This window comes from Guillardia theta (assembly GCF_000315625.1).
Source record: "Guillardia theta CCMP2712 unplaced genomic scaffold GUITHscaffold_79, whole genome shotgun sequence".
NCBI lineage: Eukaryota > Cryptophyceae > Pyrenomonadales > Geminigeraceae > Guillardia > Guillardia theta.
Window position 1 is genome coordinate 356,503 of NW_005434595.1, and position 15,727 is coordinate 372,229.

Sequence of the window (15,727 nt, forward strand, 5' to 3'; positions counted from 1 at the left end):
GAGCAAGAGCAGCAGCAGCAGCAAGACAGACAGACAGAAAGAGAGCTTTTGCAGTACAACCTGTGGTGCAAAATGCTTTGAATTGCCGATGGGATACTCATCGGGTTTCAAAGACGGAGATTGATAGAGGCATCTCTCATGCAGCAGTGAGGGATGAGAATGCGTCCATATCGCTCGTCTTGAAAGTTGTTACTGTCCTTGCAATGTTACGTCTACTGAGGAATCGAAATTCACCGAGAGATGCTGGGAAGAAAGACCCGGGTAAGGGTCAGGGGACCAAGGAAGAAAACGAAGGAGATAAACATGCCGATGAAGAATGGAAAACTTTCGACTTCGAGAAGCTGCAACGGGAGCTCAACATATATGCTCCTTCTGCAGAATCACACACACAAGTCAGCAAGCACACTCATGCTCTGGAGGGCATGTCTGCACACCCTGATGATCAAGACCTGAGCTTCGATCAACTGATGTCAGAGTACAAAAAGTTTGAGATGGCAGTCGATTCTTCCTTGGGAGAGGAAGGAGTCAATTACAATGACACCGAGGACTTTTCAAACAAGATACCACCATCCATGAAGAGCGAGTACAAAGGGATCATGAAGAGCTCAGGTGCAGAAGCGAAGCGAGCCAAGGAGGTCAGGGTCGACACGGAAGACGAGAAGAAGCAGAAAGGTCAAGGCAAGGCAAAGGATCAGAAGAAGACAGTAGATGTCACTGCTCGTCCCTCTGCTATCCGCTGGGATCTCGATGGGGGTGGCAGGGCAGCAAAGGGCGACCAAGTTGCACATTCTCCCATGTATGATGACGAATTTCCATTGCCATCCAGCTTGCATCAGACTGCTATCAAGAGAGATCGAATCGACGTTGAGTTTGAAGCGATAGGTGATTCCAAAATGCTTGGTGCCGAGGGTTTGGCTAATTTCTCAAAAAAGAACTTGCTCTCTATCCCAATGGTGGTCTATAACGAGAGTGACTTTGGGGGGAAGTGTTTTGTTCTTTGGGCCCACCAGAATCGCATCAAATGGCTTCCTGAAGTGATTGGACGATTAACAGCTTTGACTGAGCTGAGACTTCATCATAACGAGATTGAACAAGTGCCCCCAGAATTCGCACAAATGCGAAGCCTCAGGAAGTTGTGGTTGAATGACAACAAACTAGTTGCATGTCCAACTGAGTTGGGAAGTCTGACATTGTTGGAAATGCTCTCGCTGTCTCGGAATCCCTTTGATGAGCTCTGCCTGGGCATCGGATACCTCACGAAGTTGAAAGACCTTCAGTTGGATCAGCTGAATCTCAAAGTCCCTCCGAGAGAGATCGTCATTCGAGGCCCGGTAAACATCGTGAAGTACTTGCGTCGCATTGATATTGCAGCGATGTCTTGCTTGAAGTATAGAGCCATGAAGGATCCTAGTTTGAAAGACCTGCCTCCTCCTTCTGAGTATCAGATTTTGAAACTTGAAGGTGACGAAGAACAGCAGAATGACAAACAAGCTTGGTTGAACTGCAAGCTTGCAATCACATTGGCAGGGTCAGCACATTTTCAACTGCTTTCAGGACCAACAGCAGATGCTTGGATTGAGATAGGCAACCTGCAGAATGTTGATATCAAGATCAAGAAGAACAAAATCAATTATCCATTTCAGATGTATGATCGGGTTTCCAAACGGACTTTTTCTTTCGCGCTTCCTGACAAGCGAAGCCGGGACAAACTGATTGACACGGTCAAAGACATGCAGGAGATTCCGTCTTGTTCGCTCTCTCTCAACAGCCATGGCTTGCTCAAACTTCCGATTGAAGTGAGTCGGATGGCAGAGCTCGAGTTTCTTGACTTGTCAAACAATACGTTGCAAACTCTGCCTGTGCTTAAGTTGGGCCTTTTGAAAACTTTGCTCCTAGATTTGAACAATTTCTCAAGCATCCCCAAGACAGTTTACCAAGACCTCACCGCCCTCACACACCTTTCCATCATCGACAACCCGATCCATCGGCTACCTACTGCTCTTGCTCAGATGAAATCATTACAGGAGATCAACATGAACTCCAACTTTCACCTTGAGACGCCCCCGCCTGTGGTAGTCGTTCAGGGTCAGCATCTGCGTTTCTTGCAGTCGCTGCTGGAGTGTGAGAGAAGCGGAGTGATGGATCTTTCTTCTTTCAACATGGACGAGGTACCTCGCGAGATCGGCAGGAGGTGGGATGAGCATCCGGAGTACCACAAGATGTCAGTCCTGAAGCTTGACAACAACGTCCTTGCTGAAGTTGATAGTGGTGTTGACAACTGGAAGAAAATTCGCTCCCTTGAGATTCGAGGAAACCGACTTTCTCGACTGCCGAGGACCATTGGGGGGCTGAACCTCCTGTCTGAGCTCCACCTTGATGACAACGAACTGCGTGAGTTGCCACAGAGTGCGAAGAACCTTCAGATGTTGGTTGCACTGCATATCAACAACAACCAGCTAGATATCTGGCCCCCGTGTCTGCAGTACCTGACAAGCATCACAGAATTGTTCATGAATCGCAACACGATCGAGTTCGTTCCTCCTGAATGCTCAACATTGGTCAATCTGAGACACCTCGAAGTCTCTGGAAATCGAATTTACGACCTTCCGCCGCAAGTCGGGGGGTGGACGAGCTTGACGACGCTCAAGATGGATAGCAATCGTCTCCCCGCCTTGCCGGAGACGTTGGGGCAGCTGTCCAAGGTGGAGAGTCTTTCCTTTGCAAACAACAACATCATCACCTTCCCTATGGAGGTCGGTAGCTGGCACAACCTGCGAACGCTGGACTTGTCCAAGAATGACATCCGATTTCTTCCCAGCTCTATCAGCAACTCAACCGCCATGCGGCAGCTCTTCCTTGAGGGTAATCCACTCATCCAACTCCCGCTCGGCATGGGCTCCATGCGCGGTCTGCGCAAGCTTTCGTACACCAAGTGGGACAAGTGGATTTCCCCGCCGAATGCGATCATGAAGCAGTCATACCATCAGGTCATCCAGTACCTGCAAGCCTTTCACAGCGCCAAGCAAAGCAACTCGCTCAACTTCAGCGACATGGGGATCGAAGTCATACATGCGGATGTCCTGGTTATGTCGAACTTGACCGAGCTTGACATCTCCAAGAATCGCCTCAAGACTTTGACCGCTGTGATGGGAGAGGCTGATGGCAGGGTAACCCACTTGAAAGGCGACTGCGACTTGTACATGTCCGATGAGGTTGCGGCGAAGAAGAGGCGAGCGAAAGCGGCGCTGCTGAGAGAGCTCGGGGATGGATTGAACGACAGGCAGCTGCGAGAGCGATCAGAGAAGATCTTCGCGGCTATCGACGAGGATGGGGGAGGAACACTGGGGATAGACGAGCTACTTAGATGCTTCCATCACCTCGGAGTCGACATTGACGAAGCCGTTGTCAACATCATGGTGAAGGAAGTGAGTAACGATGGGGACGATGAGATCGATATGGACGAGTGGGTGCGGTTAGTGAATAACATCTACAAGGGAGCAGGAGACGTGCAAGGGATCGGAGATCTCAAGAAACTGAAGCACCTCAACATCAGCGGCAATGAGTTAAAGAGATTGCCCTATGGTCTTGGATTTTGTACGAGTTTGAAGACATTGACGCTGGATGAGCCACATTTTGTGATTATCCCTTGCGACGATATTCTCTCAACGAGCAAGAAGGATGCTTCTATCCTGACGGACTACCTGCGACGGTTGCACGACGTAAGACCTTGCTTGCTGTCTGAACGCAGTCACTGACCGAGTTCCTCTCAGGCTGTTCTGTCTCGACGGCTCGATCTGTCGGGTTTTACCATCAGCGTGTTGCCAAAGGAGGTGATCGAGCTGACGTCTCTCACGGAGCTGACCATGAGAGACAACAACCTCAAGGTCGTCGTCTCAGAGATCGAGCAGCTACCCCAGCTCGAGTTGGTCGACTTGAGCAGCAACCGGATCAAGATGCTCCCTGCCACCCTCGGCAAGCTGAGCAGGTTGAGGCGTCTGGACGTGAGGAGGAACCGTCTCAAGCACTTGCCTGCCGTCCTCTGCAACTTGGAGCAGCTCGAGGAGATCGAGATAGAAGGAAATAAGGAGCTCGAGATCCCCGAAGAGATTCAGCGATCAGGCACTCCGACGCTCAAGTTGTTCCTCCAAGGGATCTTTCGCGGTTCAGCTGATTCTGTGGTCGACTGGTCCAAGGTCACCATGGTAGAGGACAACAAGCTCGTTGCTCTGCCGACGATCCTCTATTCGATGAACTGGATCACTGACCTCAACCTCGACAACAATCGTATCCGCAAGATTCCTAGTGAAATCAGCGTTTTGAAATCGATGAAGAGCTTCTCAGTCAGGAAGAATTTGTTGGAGAAGGTCTCTTCAGACATCAAAAGATGCAAGTCTTTGACAACCATCAACTTGGACTCCAACCTTCTCAGCAAGATTCCTGTACAGTTCTTCACGCATCTCTCTCTCACATCTCTTAATCTCAATCATAATCAGCTTGATTCAAGCCTATTGCCTGAACAGTTTGCTGAGTTTTCTGGAAGTCAGCTCAAGGTGTTGAGGATAGACTCGAATGCCCTCGGCAAGATTCCAAATTCTATCGAGCTCTTTCAATCCTTGACCGTCTTCACCGCGAATTTCAATGAAATCAAGATGATACCGCGGGAGATTTCCTTCTGCACTCTGTTGAAGGACCTGCAGCTCGACGGCAACCGCATCCAAGAGCTTCCGATAGAGATCACGAGGCTCTCCTCCCTCGCACGGCTCAAGCTCAATGACAACTGCGTCTCCGTCGTCCCCGAGTGGATCGGGAGGATGTCAAGTCTGCGTCATCTCTCGCTGGGGAACAACAGGCTGCAGCACGTCCCCTACTCCATCTCCCTCCTCAACCTCGCGGTCCTCACGTTGGATGGAAACCCTCTCGACTCCATCGAGACGGGCGTGTTGATGGGAGGAGCCAAGGGGTTGCTGGAGCATCTGCGGTACAACCACAACTACGACATCGCCGATCGAAACCTGCTCCCCGACGTGATTGAGCAGCGGCGACAGGTAGAGGCCTACCTGACAAGGACCGAGAAGGAGCTGCAGGAGATCGAGCAGAGCTCGCTGGAAGCTGAGCTCAAGGTGATCGGGGGCCTCGACCAACTGGAGATCGCCAGGAACAAGCGCATTGGTGAAGATCGGACGGCGACGGATGGGGCGGTGATCCTGGATCAGGAGATGCTGGATGAAGTCAGGGTAAGTCCAGCCCTCCTGCTCCCGTTGGGTTTGACCTTGTCGCAGATCCTCGCTGAGAGGGAGCGAGCGGGCGCTGTCATCTTCAGCTTCCTCGGGCCTGGGCTCACGGGCAACAAAGTGAGGGTAAGGAAGGAGGAGGAAGAGGAGGAGGAGGAGGAGGAGGAGGAGGAGGAGGAGGCAGACGCTGACGGTGATTAAGATGCGGGCCAAGACAATCTTCTACGAGCTAGACGAGGACAACTCGGGGACTCTCGACCTGTCGGAGTTCCGCAAGTGGCTGCTGAGGTGACAAGAGCGACTGACTTCAGCTAAGCTGACTTGATGGCAGTCTTGGAGCTGACATCAGCACGAGAGCGATCGAGAGCTTCATGGAAGGGATAGGAGGCGAAGGGGGAGGAGAACTTGAACTCGAGGACTTCCAACAGCTCGTCTATCTCGTCTACCAGGTCAAGTCATAGCAGAGGCCATGGACCCCTTCCGGCCCTTCCGCTTCTTTTCTCCTGCACGTGTTTCTTGTCATGTTTATTCAGTTGCCGCTTCTTGTACATGTTTTCCTTTGCTCTCCTCTCTTCTCGTGCTCATCTGCCTCCCGCGCTTCTGCATGTGGATCGTCCGTCGGATGTGATTCCACGTCCTCAGCACCTCCAGTAGCACCCGAGCTGTGCTCACGTATCCCACGTCTGCTGCCAGCTCTGCTGGGGTCACACCTGAGATGCTTGACAGCAGGTCAGCTCCCAGCTCGACCAGCCGCAGGGCTGCGACGCTTCGCCCGTTCATGGCAGCGCAGTGCAAAGGGGTGAGGCCGTTGGCCATGGCGACGTTGACGTCCTCCCCGAGCTCCAGGAGAAGTTCGATGAGCGCTGAGAGACAGTGAGGGAAGGCAACAGCAGTCTCCGCATCTTACCGCTGTCTCCCCTCGCCGCTGCCATGTGTATCGCTCCTCTTCCTGTTGGCCTTTGCTTCTGCAGAGGATCCTCTCCCGCTGCCACCATCCTACACGCCTGTCAGACACTTTGGCACGCCTCTTCAAACCTTGTCACCTCAAGAAGCGAACAATGTCTCCAGCCTGAACGGCTTCCCAGAAGTCCTCATCCTTCCCTGTCGCCGTCAGACTGTGCAGTGCAGAAAGCTGCGCAGCTTCGCCGTCGGGCAACGAGGGCAACGGACGTTTTCCGACAGGGGCATCATCGTTTGCGAGAGCTTCATCGCGGTCGGGCGGGCTGCCGCGGAGCTTCGAGTCTGAGTCAACGATGACGTCTTGACCTTGCGTAGCGTTGTCAGTCTGCAGAGGCATCTTCTTGCCGAGGTTTCGGAACAGATCCTCGACCAACTCGTCCGGCACTTTCTGCACGCTGATGATATCGGACTCGTTGAAAACAATCCGCGGCATCTGCCGTTCGGGCAGCCACCAGGTCACGACGGATGGGAGGGAGGTCAGTGGCTTCAGAGGACCGTCCACCCCGCTGTTTCTTCGATCCTCCTCGATCTCCCTGAGAGCTGCTTCTCGCTCCCGCCAGATTGCTTCCTCTAGCTCCGGCGGGATGAGCGATGTACCTGTATCCTCGGGGATCTCGACTTTCGAGTTGGCCTTGGGATCCTGCACGCGAGTTAGAGCATCATATGAGCACCCAATAAGGCAAGTATGACAGTCTGAGTGCCCTCACCTGAAGGCCCAGAAAGGCCGAGGGGTCGATCTTGATCTCATCCCAGTTCTTCATCGCTTCGTTCGCTTCAGCTTGTAACTCCTGGTCAGCATCTGATATGAGGTCCAGCTCGGACTCTCGCAGCTCGCTGGACGTCTCGTCCACTTTGGCCTCTGCCCTCTGCTGCATCTTGTGGAACTCAAGTAGAGCCTCCTCCTCCTCCTGCTTCACTTTCTTTTCCCTGGACGAGAGTTCCTCCCTCAAGGTTTTCAATCTCTTCACCATATCTTCATCTCGTTTCGCATCCCTTTCTATCTGCATGAATTCCTCAAAAATCCTTTGCCGAGCCATCTCCAGGCTTCGATCCGCATCAAAAAAATCGGTCAGAGATTGTGAACTGTCTATGCCCTTGTTTTCAGCCAGCAACAAGTGCTTGAGCTGTCGAGTTTGAAATCGAGCCTGGAAGGAGCGCATTACAAGTTCCAAGCGCATCTCCTTCCTCTTCTTTCTATCGCGTACAAGTCTGAGCGCCTCAAACTTCGCCTTCTTGGAATCTTCCGTCTCAGATTTTTCTTCTACCAACGACAACAATTCTTCTTCTGTTTGTACCATCGAGAGGCGCTGAAGAGTATAAAGAGGATAAAAGGATTTTTCTGTCACATTCATGAGCATTACATTTCTCCATCTTCTACATTGCTGCATCATACTCAATCTCCTCGACGACAGTTCAAGAGGCGCTGTCTCCCTTTCAACACTTGAAAACAACGAGAGATATTGATGAACTTTGCTGCGCACAAAGTCCAAATTTCCAATCAAACTGACCATATTATCCAAAGATGCGGAGCGATGAAAATAACCCTGCAAGAATCTGGAGAGATTGAAGAGAACGATTTCCATCATATGAATCTTGTCACACAATGGCAGGGAAAGAGATTTCTCCAATACAGATTGGATCGTGCTGGGAAAGAAAACAATCTCTTGTAGCGAGAGCTTTGATTTCATGGTTGTGTCAAACACAATCGATGCAACCTCAAGTAGCTTCTTCTCATAGTTCAGGTCTGATTCAAGAACGGGAAGCGAGCTACCAACAAGCTCCTTCGCAAGCGCACAGGCCTGCGAAACAACTTGGCCCTCCTGTATCTGCAACACAAACGACTCAACCGTACTTTCCCTGTCCGTCCCCGCCTGCCTGTACTGCTCCCGCGCCCGCTCGCATGCCGCCAGCGCCTCCTGCCAAGCCCCCGACGACACGCAGCCCTCTGCCTCCTTCAGCGCCTCGTCCCCGACCGCTACAAGCTCGCACGCTCGCGCCCCTTCCTTCGCCTGTAGCGCTAGAGCCTCGATAGCCTGCTCCTTGTCCGTCCCAGCCTGCCTGTACTGCTCCCGCGCCCGCTCGCATGCCGCCAGCGCCTCCTGCCAAGCCCCCGACGACACGCAGCCCTCTGCCTCCTTCAGCGCCTCGTCCCCGACCGCTACAAGCTCGCACGCTCGCGCCCCTTCCTTCGCCTGTAGCGCTAGAGCCTCGATAGCCTGCTCCTTGTCCGTCCCCGCCTGCCTGTACTGCTCCCGCGCCCGCTCGCATGCCGCCAGCGCCTCCTGCCAAGCCCCCGACGACACGCAGCCCTCTGCCTCCTTCAGCGCCTCGTCCCCGACCGCTACAAGCTCGCACGCTCGCGCCCCTTCCTTCGCCTGTAGCGCTAGAGCCTCGATAGCCTGCTCTTTATCCGTCCCCGCCTGCCTGAACTGCTCCCGCGCCCGCTCGCAGGCAGACAATGCCTTTTCCCATTGTCGATTTTTAAGATGTTTTGTTGCTTGCATCAAAGACTTTCGTGCCTGAAATGCGATGCGTTTGATTTCTTTTTTGTCGATTCTTTGATCTGATGGTGCAAGGTTCTTCGTAGATGTTGGGTTTGCATTTGGTCTTATTGTAACAGATACCGAGTCAGTGTGCATTGTTTCCAAAGTGTCTGAAATATTTGTTGAGGAAACGGCAATTTGCTCAGCAGATTGATCTCCTTGAAGCAACTTTTGAGAAACGTTCAAATACCCAGAAAAACGACTGACTGTCTCAGCCCGCTCTCCCCTCACCCTGGTATCCGCCGACACTCCCTGCCCGACACGCTGTGCTCCTTGCTTGCTGCTCGGGTACCACGTCACCACCGACGGCTTCCTCGGGCCCCCCTCTTCCCTCCGCCTCTCCCCTCCCTCCCCGGCCCTGCCTCCTGCCCTGCTCATCCGCCCTAGCCTGCCCGTAGCCTCCTGCCGCCACGTCACCACGCTCGGGGCTACCCGCCCGTCCCTCCTGGCCCCTGCCGTCCTGCTGCCCCCGCCCCCGCCTTGCTCCGCAATCAGCTGCCTCACGCTCCGTACCCGCTCGACCAGCCGTGACACAGTCTCCTGACCCAGCACTGACTGCCCGGCCTTGCCGCCCTCTCCCGCCAGCACCGCTGCTACCGCCTCCTGCAGCATGGCTGCGTGTCTCGTCACAAGCGCCAAGGCCTCGCTCCCTGTCCCTCCCCGTCTTGGTCTCCTCTTCCCTGCCTCCCACCAGCCGACCACAGACGGCATCGACTGCACAGCGATGCGCGCTTCTGCCTCCCCCTCTACCTCCGCCTCCCGCCTTCTCCAGCTCCCTAGACACGACCCCCCGGCCCATCGCCACGCTGCCCCGACTGCCTCCTGCCAGCTCTCCTGCTCTCCCCTGCCCTCCGCGGCCCTGGCTGTCTCAGCCCGCTCTCCCCTCACCCTGGTATCCGCCGACACTCCCTGCCCGACACGCTGTGCTCCTTGCTTGCTGCTCGGGTACCACGTCACCACCGACGGCTTCCTCGGGCCCCCCTCTTCCCTCCGCCTCTCCCCTCCCTCCCCGGCCCTGCCTCCTGCCCTGCTCATCCGCCCTAGCCTGCCCGTAGCCTCCTGCCGCCACGTCACCACGCTCGGGGCTACCCGCCCGTCCCTCCTGGCCCCTGCCGTCCTGCTGCCCCCGCCCCCGCCTTGCTCCGCAATCAGCTGCCTCACGCTCCGTACCCGCTCGACCAGCCGTGACACAGTCTCCTGACCCAGCACTGACTGCCCGGCCTTGCCGCCCTCTCCCGCCAGCACCGCTGCTACCGCCTCCTGCAGCATGGCTGCGTGTCTCGTCACAAGCGCCAAGGCCTCGCTCCCTGTCCCTCCCCGTCTTGGTCTCCTCTTCCCTGCCTCCCACCAGCCGACCACAGACGGCATCGACTGCACAGCGATGCGCGCTTCTGCCTCCCCCTCTACCTCCGCCTCCCGCCTTCTCCAGCTCCCTAGACACGACCCCCCGGCCCATCGCCACGCTGCCCCGACTGCCTCCTGCCAGCTCTCCTGCTCTCCCCTGCCCTCCGCGGCCCTGGCTGTCTCAGCCCGCTCTCCCCTCACCCTGGTATCCGCCGACACTCCCTGCCCGACACGCTGTGCTCCTTGCTTGCTGCTCGGGTACCACGTCACCACCGACGGCTTCCTCGGGCCCCCCTCTTCCCTCCGCCTCTCCCCTCCCTCCCCGGCCCTGCCTCCTGCCCTGCTCATCCGCCCTAGCCTGCCCGTAGCCTCCTGCCGCCACGTCACCACGCTCGGGGCTACCCGCCCGTCCCTCCTGGCCCCTGCCGTCCTGCTGCCCCCGCCCCCGCCTTGCTCCGCAATCAGCTGCCTCACGCTCCGTACCCGCTCGACCAGCCATGACACAGTCTCCTGACCCAGCACTGACTGCCCGGCCTTGCCGCCCTCTCCCGCCAGCACCGCTGCTACCGCCTCCTGCAGCATGGCTGCGTGTCTCGTCACAAGCGCCAAGGCCTCGCTCCCTGTCCCTCCCCGTCTTGGTCTCCTCTTCCCTGCCTCCCACCAGCCGACCACAGACGGCATCGACTGCACAGCGATGCGCGCTTCTGCCTCCCCCTCTACCTCCGCCTCCCGCCTTCTCCAGCTCCCTAGACATGACCCCAGAGCTGTTCGTATATTTGATGAGATTGTGGATAGGTTTATGTCCTGTATGATTGTTTTTGTTTTTTGTTGCGTTTTTGAGTTGTGGGCAAGCAATAGATGAGGTGTTTTTTGTACCTCTGTTTGGTTGATGTTGCTTTTTTGTGTTGTTTGCATGGTTTTCTTCGGTTCCTGTTTCGGTTTTGTCTCAAATATGCTTTCATCTCTCAGATGTTTTCGTTGAATGTATTGGATATATGTAGTGTTGCCTGCTTTCATTTCAACCCATGTCTGATTTTCATGTTGTAGGTCTCTCTCCTCTCCAAAAGGACTTTGAATTAAGTCCATGTAATTGTCACTGCGTGCATAGGTTGATTCGACGGCCCGTTTGCTATACCGTTTTATGGGCATCCAAGTCACAACAGAAGAAGAAGATTTGTACTGTTTACACAGGATGCAATTACATTCCAAAAACGATGTTTTGTCACCCTTCGCCTTGCCCACAAGACAGGATCTGATTGAATCGCGCAAATAAAGAGCCTGCTGCGCCGCCCAGTCCAGAAAGTTTGTTTCATTTGCCAAGTGTTCATCCCCATAGGTGCTGAGCAGGATCGGAGTCGCGTTGCAAGCTTGTGTCTTAGAGAATTCCACTTTTTGCTCTATTTCTTCTAATATCACCTCCAAGGGTGAGAAGAAATGTTTGATCTCTGAGAAATTACGAGATGGTCGGAAGTTATCTAAAGTCGCCTGCTCGGCGTTTGATTTGGGACATGTGTACGTTGATTTCAGATACCTGCGCTCAATGCCATCGTCCCCATTGCAAGAGAAAAATCCTGGAAATCCGATGCAAGATACTGAAGACCGAGTATCGGTGAGATTTAACATCAACAATGAAATTAGTATGAAAAGGTTCCATGCTTCAAGACAAGAACGTGAAAATGAATAATATCCAAAGCTCATAGCTCGTCTATTGATCACTGTTTTGTTATCAATCAACGCAATCAATAGTGACGAGAGTGTTGTGAATGAGATCCACGAGGAAGGATGGCTGTCTAAGGAGAAGGGGGAGGAGGAGGAGGAGGAGGAGGAGGAGAAGGAGGAGAAGAAGAAGCTTCAATCAACACGCGTGAGCTCTTTCTCCTACTCTTCCTCCTGACCTCCTTGCCTCTGCTGCGTCCTCTCAAGCATTGTAGGCGGCCGCACAGATCCCCGCCTTGTGAACATGAAAAAAAGAATCACCCACCCCACCCCACTCTTTCATTAGGCTCCTTTGACTCCTTCTCCCAATGTCACACCCCCACCTCGGCATCTCCCGAATGCCACCGAGGGTCCCATCTGATCTCGGGATACAAAAGGGTGGGGTAGTACAAGGTAAAAGAAGGGGTGCACGATTGATATCTAAAAACTGTGATCAGATCGTTCGCTCATAGATTTGCATGCGGATGGCGGGAAATCCGCAGCAGTTGGTGGAGGGAACGAGGGAAATGATAAGTGACAGAACAGAATCAGAGCCGATGGTTCCCGGTGATAGGAGATGTCTAATCTGATGTGACGTGCAAGGATCATCACTTGTGATCTCAGATGAATACTGATTTACTTGACAGGAAAGATACGAGATTTGTTGGTATTCGACACGATTTTAAAGACATTCGACACTTCTTCACACGATGCCACCTGAAGGTTGCCCTCATGTTATGATAAATTTTACACGCTCTTGTACATTTCACCTCTGCAGCTGTTTGCCCTCGTCTGTTCCTGTATGCTATCACAGCTTTCAGGATGTCATGATGAAACTTGACCGCTCCGACATACCCATGTCAAACTGTGCTTCCTTCATAAGATATTCGACCAAGGGAGCGTTTGTTGATCTTGCTGCCTATCTCTTCGATAATCAGCACTTTTTACACAACGCAGTGTCCTCGCCTTATGCAAACACGTCTCTCCATCGATGTCTACTAGCGCCAAGTTGGCGCCATTCTTCGCCAGCAGCTTGACTGTCTGTCCATGAGTCAAACATCCGCCATGTTGTCGCAGAGGAACTTTTACGACACAACAACTGAATATCAATCGCATCAGTCTCATCAAAAACGAATCTCACCGATATATGGCCGCCAATGCATGCTCGATGAAGCGGTGTCGCCTCACATTCCCCGGCACACGCGTTGACCGCCGCCTTGCGATCGAGCAGCAACTGACAGATCTGGTCTTTACCGCTTCTTGCGGCATAATGCAGTGCCGTATACCCGGACTTGTCGCAAGCGTTCACGTCCCTGCACTCATTGAACATGATCACGTTAAGAATCCTCCTTGTTAGTAGGAATCACCGCTGACGCTCCTCAAGAAGTGTTCGCATTCGCTCAAGGTCACCGAGAGCAGCAGCTCCCCATATGCCCCGCTCAAAATCCATCTCTTCCAGAGTCTGTTGCATGGGTTGCTTCCTAGCGCAACAAGAGCAAGCTGCATGAAAGGGGCCAGCACTCGAACTTGGATGGCTCACTTTGCAAATGATGTTAGGATCAAATGAAACAGCTTTCACAACCACCCATCACCTTGTGAATCACTTTGTGAAGTACAATCATGTACTATAGTCCATGAAACGTGTCCCCTCTCCTTGGGGGACGCGTGACATTCGCGTATCTTCCGCGTAGAGTTGGCATCTAGTCCATCTATCGACTTGTCGACAGTTTGCTCCGAGCAAAGTTCATCATTCTGCTGACGCTTCAAAGAGAAGAGGTTGAACATGACGGGCTGAACGTTCTTCTACGATGGCAAGAGGAGGACGAGGAGCTGTACCCTCCTCCTCCTCGTCCATCCTCCTCTCAATCCCCTGCTGCCCTTCCGTAGATGGATCATTCCATGCTCAGGCCCCCCTCAGCCGGTCAGTGCCTCCGACTCAGAGTCCGAGGCTGCAGTAGTCCGATCGGATCGGACGGTCGGGGGCCCCGGCGGGCCGCCGGCCCGCGGGGTCACTGCCGCAGTGCCGCGGCCCGGCCATTCAGTCGTGACGCGGGGTGACCGTGACCGGACTCCGTGACCCCCATAGTCACTGCTAATAAACTCACTGAGGCTGTTGCAGGTCAGTCACTCAGGAGCCTAAAAGGGAAAGATTCTCCGGGGGAGGGAGGGAACCTGGAGGGAGGGAGGGAGGGAGGGAGGGAGGGAGGGAGGGAGTCTGCCAGGAGGGAGCCGGGAGGGGGGCACTGAGTCGCTGACTCGTGAGCCGCAGTGCCGGTGGCCGCCGGGCCGGGCAATTCACCGCCCGGATCGTTATTGATATTTAACCGTTTTCCGTTGGCGATGTGAGGAGACTTACGATGGTCAGGCGATGGGGTCGGTAGCAGCAGAGGGAAAGAGGGAGGGAGGGAGGGAGGGAGGAAGAGAGAGGGAGGGAGGGAGGAGTAGAGAAGGGGGGGAAGGCGGGGGGGGATTGATCGAGGGGAGAGGGAGGGAGGGAGGGAGGGCTCCAGAGCGATCAAGAGAAGGCACGAGAGCGGACGAGAGTCGGGGAAAGGGTAATTCGGTGGGAGGTTAGGAGAAGGAATAAGATGGTAAGAATCACTGTGAAACCTTTTGGTCAAGATCCTAGCGAATATGCTCACTTCCTGCCATTCCTCTTGCGGTCTGAAAAAAGTGAAAGTTTGTCACGAGAAGAGATAAATAAATGAAGACTGAGGAAGATAGACATGTGCTTGAACAGACTTGTCTTCCAAACCTTGATCAACTTGAAAATCGTTGCCTTTCTCTTCTTCTCACGTGCATTTTCTGAATCAATTTTGAACAGCCAGTTGAGAACAAGAGATGATTAAGATATTTCCATGAGAATCTTCGAAACTAGACCAACTGATCTTTCGAATGAGTTGCCCTGCCTTATTGGCCGCGCATATCTACCGGGGTGTCAACAAAGAGGAAACCGGCTGGTGCTGGAACCAGCTCCCAGCTCTAGTGGTATATGGCGAGGAAGCTGCATCCCGACACAATCAGCACGAATAAAGAGAGGCCTTCCTCTGCGGCACTCGACTTCCAGCATCTCAAGCGTCCAGCGGGTAGAGAAACGCGAGACGGGGGATGCTGTTCAGGTTGTTGACAGTGTAGATATCGCGGGGGAGGAAAGCTGTGAGGTGCTGCCGGAGGTCTGTCTCAACAAGCAAGCCGAATACTGCGGTTTCAACACATGTTCCATTCCTGTCAGCCGCCTGGTCAAGGTAGACATGAAGGGATATCGGTTTCCCGTCTTTCGAAGGCCCTCAGTGAACGAATTCTTGGAGTTTCCCAGGCAAGAGCCGTATGAGAAGCTCTTGCTACGATCGTCGTCTCCTGCTCAACTCTTGCGCGTCAAGAAGCCCACAAGACTTTCACAAGTCCCTGGCGGACTCCATCCCTCGGAGTTCATCGTGAAGCAGATTTTACCGGAACCATCTCGTGAGTCGGCCAGCATGACAGGCGAAGGAAACGGCGATGTTGCCTCTCCGATTGATCAGGGATTTGAGTCGAAGCCAGATGGGGATGATGTTTGTTCCAACGGTGCTCCAAGTGATCGTCCTCCTAAGCATGAAGAGCTATTGAAACTTCTCAATGTCGTAGTGGAAGGTAGCAAGGTGGAGCCAAAGGTTGCTGAGATTTCAGACAAACTTCCTTGTCCAAGTGTACAGCCATCCGAATGCCAACCAGATCAAACCCAGGGAATTCAACGGAGGCTTTCGTCGCTGGTGAAAAAAACAGTTGTATCGCCGTCCAAATGTGTTGCGAACAAAGGGCAGCTTGCAAAGTCTTCGGAAGGTCAGGAACAGAATGAGTCAAGCCCTAACAGGAAGAAGAAAGCTGCTGAGAAGCTGCTGGACGAACCGGCACCGAGAACGAATATCTCAGCGAGCATAGAAGAGTTTATCCAAGCAACAGACCAGCAGTGGCTGA

The 15,727-nt window shown here is 53.9% G+C and overlaps 3 protein-coding genes across 3 annotated transcripts; 1 reads left to right on the forward strand and 2 right to left on the reverse strand.

Moving 5' to 3' along the window:
* Positions 1-1,010: 1,010 nt before the first annotated feature.
* On the forward strand, positions 1,011-5,793 carry GUITHDRAFT_96825 (hypothetical protein). The gene is made up of 7 exons (XM_005825977.1): positions 1,011-1,316; positions 2,286-2,923; positions 3,761-4,034; positions 4,650-5,234; positions 5,280-5,357; positions 5,434-5,519; positions 5,563-5,793. Exons 1-7 carry the CDS (start codon positions 1,116-1,118, stop codon positions 5,690-5,692), a joined length of 1,992 nt encoding a protein of 663 aa, XP_005826034.1. The 5' UTR covers positions 1,011-1,115; the 3' UTR covers positions 5,693-5,793.
* GUITHDRAFT_143852 (hypothetical protein) lies at positions 5,757-8,830 on the reverse strand (the record flags this gene model as incomplete). Its single annotated transcript, XM_005825978.1, has 4 exons — positions 5,757-6,094; positions 6,139-6,227; positions 6,275-6,831; positions 6,899-8,830. The coding sequence occupies 4 exons, from the start codon at positions 8,828-8,830 to the stop codon at positions 5,757-5,759; spliced, it is 2,916 nt and encodes a 971-aa protein (XP_005826035.1).
* A 3,579-nt stretch (positions 8,831-12,409) lies between these two features.
* GUITHDRAFT_114931 (hypothetical protein) lies at positions 12,410-13,558 on the reverse strand (the record flags this gene model as incomplete). The annotated part of the gene is made up of 7 exons (XM_005825979.1): positions 12,410-12,490; positions 12,544-12,571; positions 12,616-12,688; positions 12,727-12,810; positions 12,962-13,086; positions 13,141-13,312; positions 13,366-13,558. 7 exons carry the CDS (start codon positions 13,556-13,558, stop codon positions 12,410-12,412), a joined length of 756 nt encoding a protein of 251 aa, XP_005826036.1.
* Positions 13,559-15,727: the final 2,169 nt, after the last annotated feature.

Coding starts and splice junctions, on each gene's coding strand:
- GUITHDRAFT_96825 (XM_005825977.1), top strand. CDS start 1,116: ATGCGAAGCCTCAGGAAGTTGTGGTTGAATGACAACAAACTAGTTGCA. Junction 5,358..5,433: donor TCACGGGCAACAAAGTGAGG/GTAAGGAAGGAG, acceptor ACGGTGATTAAG/ATGCGGGCCAAGACAATCTT. Junction 5,520..5,562: donor TTCCGCAAGTGGCTGCTGAG/GTGACAAGAGCG, acceptor ACTTGATGGCAG/TCTTGGAGCTGACATCAGCA.